Genomic DNA, 11,258 nt, shown 5'->3' on the forward strand with positions numbered 1-11,258 from the left:
AATGCAACAATTTTTTTTTACGTGCGCTCAGAATAGTGGCACAAAAATAACGCCATAGGTTAGTAGCCATCCTTGTTTCTTGTATTCATGCAACTCATGTGCATTTTTCAGAAGTTATTGAATCAGCATGTTCTGTTGTTCAGGTGAGTACGCACATTAATAACAAAATAGATGTCATTTCTATTACCATCAATTACATAGCATCGTTAAGGTAAAAACATAGATTTATACTTCACAGAAATTGGTTGTAAACAGTTTTCCTGATCTGAAAGATGATTAAATGTGCAAAATCAGTGTTTTGTCTATTAAAGACTGATGACCCTGAGCTGAGCTCCTTACCTGACAGCCATCTGATTGATTACTTTGCTATCTCATTAATGTAAAGCAGTGACCTAGGCCCAATTGGAACTGCATAGTTAACAAGCATTACATCAAATCAGGAAATCAGTAACTGGATCTTTACAAATCCAGAATCAAACCAGAATCAATTCACGACAGCGCACAGTTATTTCCCATCCCTGTATCCCTGAGAGGTATGGTCGACTCATCGATGGTGGAGACCTGTTTTCGGAACTGTTCCCAGTCTGGCTTGCAAAGTGGCAGCTCTGCTTGGAAGTGCTTCCAGAACCTAGAGGCCAACACGAGGTGATTAAAGTTCATAAATTCACAAGTTACTGTTCTTTAGCTGTAACTGACACGTACCCTAAACATGCAGGTAATTATGAAGTTAGTCAAAAAAGAGCAGCATCAAGGATTTCCCATTTACAACATTACATGGTTGTGATAGCTAAGCTAAGAGCTATTAGGCTTGAAAATGGCAATGAATATTCTTAACAAAATAAACATGCTGTAAAAACACGTGTCTGAGTGCTCCTCCTACATCAAGTAAAATACATCAAAATTATATTTTGCTAAATAAATTGTATTGTGTATTTTGATCTGTGTGTATAATCAGATATGTGTATGTATGTGTGTGTATATGTGTAAATAAATCTGTGTATAGATATTTATCAATGAAAGTCTTCATGTTTAGCTCAAAAACACTGAAAGTGCAGCATAGTTATTCGAACGATTTACAGCATGACAAAGAAAACGTGAGATTAAACGTCTGTACTTGTGGTGGTAGACGTCTGGGTCTCGGCTGACGCGGTTCTGAAAGCCGATGTACAGGTCGTCCCACAGACAGCCGTGCAGCACCACGTACCTCATCACTCCAATCCTGTTTTTAATCTTAGATGAGACGAAGAAGCATAACAGCATGTAAATAAAGTATCCGGGCAGAACAGGGGTTTTTCCACGAGCTCCAGATGTTAGATGGCAGACGTGATCATTTCCTCATGATACGCTGGGAGTCATGAGGAAATCACTATTATTCACATCCTGTTATCTGTTTGTTTAGTGACTCACCTCCAAGTAGGCGTGCTCTCTGTCAGGTCTCTTTGTGGGGAACGATAGATCCAGAAAGTCCACCAGATAGTCATAACCGTCAGTGATGCATTCAAACTCGTCATCTGTTTCAATGACCTGCACAGAGACACACTCTGAGTGAGACAGCAATGCAAAAGAAAAACGAGTGAGAGAAGGAGGGCGTTAACAGCTAGAAGGAAGAACAGCAGAGGCTGTTGTAGCATGAGGGAAAGGGATTATTAAAAAACAAAAATAAAATTTCTGCTCAGGTGTAAAAAAACACGTATTTATTGCTTTAAAACACTGAAAGCCCGTCAGTCCAATCTCAAGGTCAAGACGCACAATAGTTTTTATTTTGTTTTTTCTTAATGCTTTCTCCCCCAACCATATAAAAATGGACAAAGTAAATATTTTTACAGTCCTTTTTTGCAGGCTCGTGTGTTTCATTTGGTTTTTGGAAGCAGTTAGCAGAGAAAAGCTTTCAGGTAGGAAAAATCTCGAGAACACAGTAAATGCAGACAAAGGTCAGATGTTGACTGCAGAACAGTTCTGCAGGAGAACTGTCCGGAACATTTACCCGCACAACAAGGTTGTAGTTTTGAAAGCCAGCCCACGTGTAATAAAACTGGATCCAGCTCTGATGTTTAAATATGTCCGACTTGATGGCACTGTTCAGCTCGTTCACATACAAGTCGAACTCCCAGCTGTCCTTGTAGAGCTTTGCACTGGCTGGTGGATTGATGATGGCCTCACTATGGGTGGTCATAGCAAAGACAGTTGTAAAGAAAGTATCTCATTTAGCACCTGGGTGTTATTGATATGATCATTTTAGTTTTTTACAAGTTGTCTTGTGCTGTTTGATGATAACAAACAAAGTAATAACATGATGTCAGCAGATAACACGGACATGCAGTCAGATCAGAGTTTCTGATTGACATGAGCTAATTGAGTAGCTGTAGCTTGTTGTAACTCAGTAAGAATAAAAGTCATTTTATACAGTTACTGCATACAAACTATATAAAGATGAAAAAGACAGGCTGAAGCTACTGTCCAAAGCTTTTGAATTTTACATTGGCAGTGCAGACGGTGAGGGTTTTTATGTTTATTCTCTGGCCTTTTAGCTACTGACATTACCGTTTAAATGTCTGTGGTTTGTGTAGTTGTATTACACAGATGGAATAAGAGTCTCTTATTGGAAAACACAGATAAACATGTGAGCTGTTCCAACCTGCTGGTGGGGTCTCTCAGAGCGAGGCCGAGGTCCAGCACAGCACCTGGCTGCGGTGTCCAAGTCTTGATGGCTGGTGCCAGCTTATTAATGAGTGCATTGAGGTCCTCTGCACTGTTTTTGATATTAGTATCCTTTATGTATCTAACAACACACAGTACAAACAGAAAAGTAAAAGGACACATAAAGAACAAGTCTCATGTTTATTTAAACGCTACATCTGTAACTTAGCAGTCATTAGCAGTCCCGTCACTGTCCAAAGTTTGGGCCACGACTGTGTCGTACAACCCTGTCTGCAGAAGAGTTGGGATGCTGTGTATGATGTAAATACTAGAATCTCAAAATCATGTTAATCGTATCCTTATTTATTAACATCACAAATGTATTGCATCAAACAGAGAATAAAACTTTAGTTTAAATGTTTTATGCTAACAACACGTTTCAAAAATGTTGGAGCAGTGGCAACAAGAGCCTGGACGAATGCTAAAACAATAAAACATTTTAAACTCATGATAAACTGAACTACTGTCAGTTATAAACACAATTCAGTACAATAGGAGCAGCTCATGGAGGTGGAGTCATGGTTGCAGAGATAAACTGTAGCTCATACAGATAAATAGGCACTAAGAGGATCCCAGATATAGACTCTGTTTTATCAGTTATTGGATGGAGTTGTTCTGTAAATATGAAGTTGCTCAGATGAACTACACATCAGCTTTGACCTTGGGATCTATCTGCATCAGATCAGCTAACTTTGTTGGATTCTTCCTGTCAGGGAACATAAACGTGCTCTTTATTGATGCATCTCTGCTGCTGTGCAAACCTCGTTACAAACTCTACCTGTCTGACGGATGAGCCTCCACAAAGTATCCAGCGAATGGGCAGTAGATCCTGGGCTGCAGGGACTTCACCAGTGTAGCTTTGTAATTCAGCAGCTTCTTCCTCTCATTCTTGATAAACTCTGCCTTCCAGGAATCTGGAAACACATCAACATTTGCTTCATCTCAGCAGTTTGGTGCACTTTGTTGATCACAACATATGAGTTAAACAAGTCAGTTCCTACGTGGCTAAAAGAGCTACATGTGTCTGTCAAATGACTGTAACTTAGACACTGCTGTGTGCGGGTGGAGCTAAACGCTAACTAAGCTAACCTAGCTCAGGCTCACCGCTGTATTTCCCTCCATAGAAGGTCATCGGGAATCCAGAAGCTCCTCCAGCGAAGTCGGTCATCATCACATCCACATGCTGTGGTAGCCTGCCTCCGTTTGGTCTGGTGCAGTCCACAGTGTTGAGGATCATGTGACCTGCAATCAAAACTGCGTGTTATATCCTAATCAGACTTATTTTCACAGCATCAGTAATAATATTAATTAAAATGACACCTTTGTAGTCAACAATGATGCAGGTGTCCATTTCAGGATGTACACCATCCATCAGGATCATGAATCTCAGGTGTTCATCAATCTGAGACAGGAAGAGCCATTTTACTTCATAATCATATTTCCCCCAAAACGAAATGAATCATTTTACAATTCAACATTTTCCAAACATGTTTATCGTAAATACTCTTGACCACATGATAGAGGTGTGACTTACATTTTGCCAAACACCAAAGGGAATGACTTTAATGTTGGTCAGCTTCACTTGGCTTTGCTTCAAATACCTGTCACAGCAGAACAACAAACTCACTTTGATTTATTTCCTCTGTAATTTATGGGGAAGATTGAGCTGCCCGTCATTACTAACCAAAACACAGGTCTGGATGTGTCACCAACATATATGGGGACATCAGGCCTTCTTTCTGCCAACAGCTTCAGTGTGGGATAGCTACAGAGCAAACAACAGGTCAGCACGCCACTGTGTCAACATGAACAGTGTCCAAGGCTAAAGATTATACTCTTTGTAGGTTCTGAAGTTTCTAACCAGAAAGAAAACATTTTATTTAATATTCCAAAAACTGCTTTTGTTTCTTTTCTAGTCAGAAGTGACATTAACAGTTACTGTGTGGAGTCGCGAGCTACTCCTCTTTCTTCATATGGCTCCTCACAGAATGAGCTGGTTGTTAATTACAAACAATTACAGGAATACAAATCCTGTCACGTTAAAGGTTTGTTATCCTACAGAGTGGAATAAACTGGAAATGTATTTTTGAATCTCAGTGACAGTTATATATTATTATTATTGTTATAATAATAATAATAATAATAATAATAATAATAATATTCTATATTATTATATATATATATATATATATATATATATATATATATATATATATATATATATATATATTATAATAATAATAATTATAATAATTATAATAATTATAATAATTATAATAATAATAATATTATTATTATGATAATATAATAATAATAATAATATATATTATTGTTGTTATTATTATTATTATTATTATTATTATTATTATTATTATTATTATTATTATTATTATATTCTGTTATGTGCACAGTCATTTCTAAGGTTTTACATATCACAGCATCATAAAGAAAGTAATCTGGTCTTGGTTTTATTATATATTTCTCCATCCTGAGTTGTTATTATTACAGTCCTGTATATGTGGAGTCCTTTTACAGCCTTTAATCTAAGAACATTTCCCTCCCTTTGCCATGATTGTATACAGTGTGTGCTCCTGTCCAGATGAACTGAACAGCTGGAGCAGTTTGTAGATACCGTACTGTGTTTTCTCTGAGTCGTTTAGTTGCTTCAAATAAAATCAGCAGCAGTAGTTCTTTGTATGTATATTTAACAGCATTGGCAGAGCTTGCCTGAGGTGGTCTGAGTGCATATGGCTGATGTAGATGAGATCTGCACCACAAAGCCTGTCCATAGCATCTGCTGGAGGCTCATGGAGAAGCCACCACCCTCTGGCAAACGCGGGACCCTTTAACCAGGGGTCAAACATGAACCTTCTCTCACCAAGCTGTAGCTCCATGCAGGCGTGGGTTAGGTAAGTCACCTGAGAGAAAGGTCGAAGAAAATGTCATTTTGGAGACAGCCGATGCACTTTTCACTCTTCGTTCATTCACGATTGACAACATTTGAGAGGATTATTATTATTATTACTTAGATCATTCAAGTTTTAGATCATTTTGCCAAACATAAGCGTAGCACAGCAGCATGCACAGTGTTGTCTGAAAAACTGGGGTTAAATATTTGTTATCTAAAGCGTAACATCAAAACACTTACTTTGACTTCTCCCTCCTGGAGCTCCAGAGGCTCTCGAGGATCAGCCATCCAGGGGTCAACAGGGCTCAGCTCCACCAACTGCAGCCCCCCATCATCCAACACTTCGACCTCTGCGAGTGCAACAACAAGCTCAGGTGTTGACCTTACATGGCATTTATATTATTATCATTCTGTTATTCTCGATGCATTAAATAGAGCTATTCATACTACTACCCATAGTAGTGTTTAATACAAGCTTCACTATAGCACCTTTTCCATGTTTCTTATTACTGAGTCACATCATTTAAGTTACTATTTTATATGATTCAATTAAACAACACGAGGTTTTACTATTAACATTATTATTAATTATATTCTGCTTTATCTTCACACTGGATTGTTTGTGCTTGACAGTGTGTTCACTGCACCACTGCTACAAGTAAGTGAAGCTGACTAATCTGTGCTGTACCGTGTGCACATAACGTTAGGAGCTGTTTAAGAACAGGTCCTCTGATTTATGAGATCGACTGCAGAGAAGAGAGCTGCTCTGCAGGTGGTTCATACTGTGATGATGACGATGGTAATATGTGCTGTGAGGAAGAGAGCACTGCTGACTCAGAGACTCCAAACCTGAGAGGAAGATTTCTGTTATCAATAAATGATGAAACTGAACTGTTTGATTCACTTTTTACCAACTTTAAGAAAAGTGAGAGCAAACCAAACTTTGATTATATTTAAACATTCATAAGCAGGTTTGTGTGAGAGAGCAGGAGTGCGGGTGAACCCCTGGGCGTGTCCAAAATCATGGGCTGCATCCTCCTGAGGCCGCATTTGTAGACCGATTACGTCACAGCGACGTGCCGAAGGCTGTCCAAATTCGTAGACTCCTCCGAATGCAGCTGACAAATGCGTCCTTCATTTCCCCGACTTTGAAGGATGGGTCGGGTGTGTCCTTCGAGGCCCACCATATCCCAGAATTCATAGCACGGCTCAGCCAAACTCCAGTTTCCAACAATGGCGGCAGCTACTAAGTTTTAAAATTACTCTTACTAATCTTTCTGGGTCACAAAATAAACTTTTAACATATTTTCAGGCGAGAATGTGGGTGTGTAAACATCAAATATCTGCTCGGTTTGTCAAGATATCGCATATTTGCAAAAGTGCTTCGACGTTTTCGGTGACATCTGTTACCCACCAGCTTGATAGCTCGCCGGCCCAGAATCCATTGCACAGAACTTCATTCACGTAACGATGGCGGCACAAAAAGATAAACCGGGAGACAAATACACTTTTAAATGTAAGTATATGAAAATCTGGTGGTACAAAAGTTACATTTTTATAGCAGTTATGTTGTTAGGGTTGTGAATTTGCTTGTATGGTGGGTCCCCGGTTTTTCATTGGCGCTTACATTTTTCCCAATCAACTTTTTTGTGATACGTTTATAGGGACCAAAGAGCAGACTTCATTAAAACTAGAGGAGAAAACGAACACCTCTTCACTAGGGTAAAAAAATCTGCGACTGTGGGATGGAGGTAAACGAATAAATCAATTTACACATCATATTCATCTGAGTACAGTTTCATTAACCCTCATTCTGTACAGAACCTGTGATGTCCAGACGGTATTCCTCTTGTGTTCTGCTGTGAAAAGTTTTGGATTTAGGGATTATCATAGTTGTCATGGTTTTCTCTCTTCTCTTATTCTTTTGTGTGTGATCAGGACTATTCTCGAGAAGATGGGCCTTAGAAACAACTTAAAGAAAAGATACAAAGTATCTGTGCTGTCAAGAAGACAATTTAAGAATGAAATTTAATAAATGTACATTTACTAAAAGTTGCATTGTTTATATTTGTCTGTCATTTCTGATTTCCTCTGCCTTTAGGATTGCAAGTGTCCAGGGTCAGGTAAGGGAGTCAGTGGGAAGCCCACTGCTGCTACTTGGCCCTGGTTTGGCCTCATGGATGAGGTGATGGAACAGAGGCCTTCCATTAGGCCCCCTGTCCTTGTTTCCTCTCTCCCTGAGGAAACTCCAGGGCCAAGTACAGCAGTGGGCGACCAAAGCACACCATTGTTTTTCTTGTGACATTACCAATAAGTCTGATGTATCACATGGCCCTCTTCCTATTGAAAAAACAAAAGTTGCATCAAAGATGGCCGACTTCTAAATGGCCACCATGGTCACCACCCATCTTGAGGAGTTTGCCCCTCACATATACTAATGTGCCACAAACAGGACTTTAATATCACCAACCATTCCCATGTTGTTAGGGTGTATCCATAGAAACGGCCCACCCTGTACTTTACAGCAATTTATGTCCACTGTTGAATTCCTGGAAACCTGCACAAAAACGATAACTGCGCTGCTGGCTAATGTTTAACTGGGATTTAAAACATATATATATATTGTTTATTCAACCACCACACTCTTAGATAATGCAAGTAAATGGAAGAGAGATACCTTTTTACACAGATTAATGAGAACAAGCGCAGTCACACAGCGATGTTGCTGAGTGCTGAGATGCATAGTGCTGGGCATAAAAGCAGAGGGCTAAGAGAGCTGTCGCTTTTAACAACTGGTGATATTTACTATTGTTTGAGGGGGGAAATGACCCTGCAGAGAAGAAAATTAGATTATCAAGTTTACACTCCACTCATGTGAAGCATGGAAAATGTCTGTTGGGAAGAATTAGTTTGACATTGCTTCACAGTTATTGGCACAAATTGTCAAATTATTCATTAGAAGGGGCCCTCTGCCAAGTTAGCATTAAAATAAAAAAAGCACAGAAAGTAGTTGCTATTCTGACTGTTAGCGCCGACTGCGGCAAGAGCTATAGTTACAAGCTAACCACACGTCTCATAATGCAGCTTTGTAGTTTGCATATTTAGATTTCAGATCCACAGCTCACATTGCAGGAAGTGCAATATACAGGAAATGGCACCGTGCAGAGAGAACTTACCGAGCTCATCCTGCAAGAAGCTGTCGGGCGGGTTCACATATTTCATTGTTGACACGTTTAATTTCCAGTTGTGTTTGGTGCATTTTACAGTCCTGAGGGAACAGAGAGTTCTGTCAGCTATAATCCAAAGTCGACCATAGATAATCTCTGAAATCTGTTCTTACATTGCATCCAGGTCTTCAACGTCTTTGACGAACAGCCCACCTTGATGCTTGCACTGGTTTTTGCATGCTTTCAAGTCATTGCTGCTCTTAAATATGATGTAACATTTGCCGTCCTCTGGGCTTTTCTTGAAATTGACTCCTTCTTTGAGCGAGCCGACTGCTTCAGCATCCAATGACAACAACACCTTTGCTATTTGAGAGGCCATTGCACCTAAATGTTAAAAATCAAAAAGAAGTTTTAACTCACAGTATTTGATGCAAGCACAAAGGATCTTACAATCGGTTTGATTCAAATGACAGACTTCAGATACTGAAAAGGACGCTGCATTAATCCTTACATGCTGTTGGGGTCAAATTTGATAAGTACAAGTAAAAAAGCCCAAATGTCATTATTCAGCCCAGATTTGATTACTTTTCCTAAAGTGACTCAAAAGCTGTACTCATGTGTAGGAGTCGTGTGGAGTAGTCTGTAAGTTTTGTACAGTGAGGCTGTTGGAGGACCAAGTTAACCTACATTTCTATTGAGATGGATTTTTAATCCACCCGTGAGGGTCAGATCAATGAAAATGGGTTGCTAGTATTAACTGACTAGTTATTTGTTTGTGAGTTTTCACAGTTTCAAAGGTGTCGTCCAAACTGACCTGGTTTCTGGTAATGTAAACCTTTACCTGACCTTCAGCTGCTTCTTTATGGCAACTACATCTTTATGACACACTCCCATAAACTATATGAGATAGCTAATGGCACTGGCATAACTTCAGAAGGTAAAGAACAATGTGCACATGGAGGACAAATGTCTGGTTTACAATATGAGCTCAGGTCTAAATTCTTCAAATGAATGTGAACATTCATAAATCCCTTTATGCACATTGCTCAACAAATACATCTCATACTCTACATCAGTTCAGTTATCTGCATTGAGAATTTTCTCTATCACCAACATTAGAGGTGATAGCGAATAGAGTGGGGTGGCTGTAGCTCAGGAGGTAGAGCAGGTCACCTACTGATCGGAAGGTTGGAGGTTCGATCCCAGGCTCCTCCAGTCGGCATGCCAAGTATCCTTGGGCAAGATACTAACCCCAAGTTGCTCTCCGATGCGTCCATCGGAGTGTGAATGTATGTGAATGTAGTTAGAAAAAAAGCACTAAGTATAGATAAAGTGCTTGTGAGAATGGGTGTGACTGGGTGAATGTGGCATGTTGTATAGAGCGCTTTGAGTACTCCGGGAGAGTAGAAAAGCGCTATGTAAGAATCAGTCCATTTACCATTAGTCCCTTTCTTTTTCTACGGACACTCAAATTTCTCCTTATCAATAGGATTACAACTTTAACACAGTTAAACAAAGAAAGAAAGAATGAACCCATATTTCAACCAATTTGGGAGCGAAGCTGAAAAACACTTTAATATATGATTCATTTGGTTTTGTATACAGTTTGCTTGTTCAAGGAATGTCAACAGAAATAATTCAGTTATTCAGTTATTCAGAAATAATCATCAGTCAAACTTTATTCAACTCACCGTCAAAGACACTGTTTTCAAAGAGATGCTTCTCACGAACCTTGGAACGAAGTTACTTCGGTCAAACTCCTCCACACACGGAGATATACACTTATCCCCCCTCCCCTTCCAAATGCCTTCGACGCTTATTCCCTCCCGATGCAAACAGTGGATCAAAGGGCACCAGCGCATATGCTGCAGGCCCGGATGTGCTGTCTACACTGGCTGTCTCTCACCTTTTACCCGTCCCTGTTGCTTGTCATGTGCTTCTATGGTGTGTTACGACTGTTGTCGTAATTATATGTAAATTTGAGTGTGCAGGTGCTCCTCCGTGATTTCTGAATCCAGTGAAGGTACGTCCACTGAGGATCTGCACCTCACGCTCCGCATAAGAGAGGTGGAGACCCGCAACAGGGAGCTGGAAGTGAAAGCTATGCATCTCCGTATCAGAGCTCTTGAGCTTGAAAAGGGTCAGCTAATGTTTCCCCAACGTCATCAAGCACAAATGCTTCTTCTTCTGCTAGTTTTGACATAAGTAAGCACATCAAGTTGGTTCCCCCGTTTCGCGAGTCTGAGGTAGACTCTTATTTTAGTGCATTCGAGCGCATAGCCGCTGCTTTGAAGTGGCCGAAGGAGTTTTGGGCCCTCTTACTCCAATGTAAGCTTGTGGGAAAACCCCAAGAAGTGTGTTCAAGCCTGTCTATTGAGCAGAGTTTAGATTATAAAACTCTTAAGAAAACTGTGCTGCAGGTGTAAGAACTTGTCCCTGAAGCATATCGGCAGAAATTTAGGAATCTTAATAAAACTGCTAACCAG

At 39.9% G+C, this 11,258-nt stretch overlaps 1 protein-coding gene across 1 annotated transcript; it reads right to left on the reverse strand.

The window, feature by feature from the left end:
• Positions 1 to 323: 323 nt before the first annotated feature.
• Positions 324 to 9,151, reverse strand: cmah (cytidine monophospho-N-acetylneuraminic acid hydroxylase). The gene is made up of 14 exons (XM_087830705.1): positions 8,946 to 9,151; positions 8,782 to 8,873; positions 5,846 to 5,955; positions 5,425 to 5,615; positions 4,382 to 4,462; positions 4,232 to 4,298; positions 4,018 to 4,099; positions 3,802 to 3,939; positions 3,476 to 3,611; positions 2,636 to 2,779; positions 1,985 to 2,159; positions 1,408 to 1,524; positions 1,115 to 1,230; positions 324 to 628 (listed from the first exon to the last, which is right to left on the reverse strand). Exons 1-14 carry the CDS (start codon positions 9,149 to 9,151, stop codon positions 490 to 492), a joined length of 1,794 nt encoding a protein of 597 aa, XP_087686831.1. The 3' UTR covers positions 324 to 489.
• Positions 9,152 to 11,258: the final 2,107 nt, after the last annotated feature.

The sequence above is a fragment of the Neolamprologus brichardi genome, chromosome 17, assembly GCF_056152115.1.
Source record: "Neolamprologus brichardi isolate AB-2024 chromosome 17, ASM5615211v1, whole genome shotgun sequence".
Classification (NCBI taxonomy): domain Eukaryota; kingdom Metazoa; phylum Chordata; class Actinopteri; order Cichliformes; family Cichlidae; genus Neolamprologus; species Neolamprologus brichardi.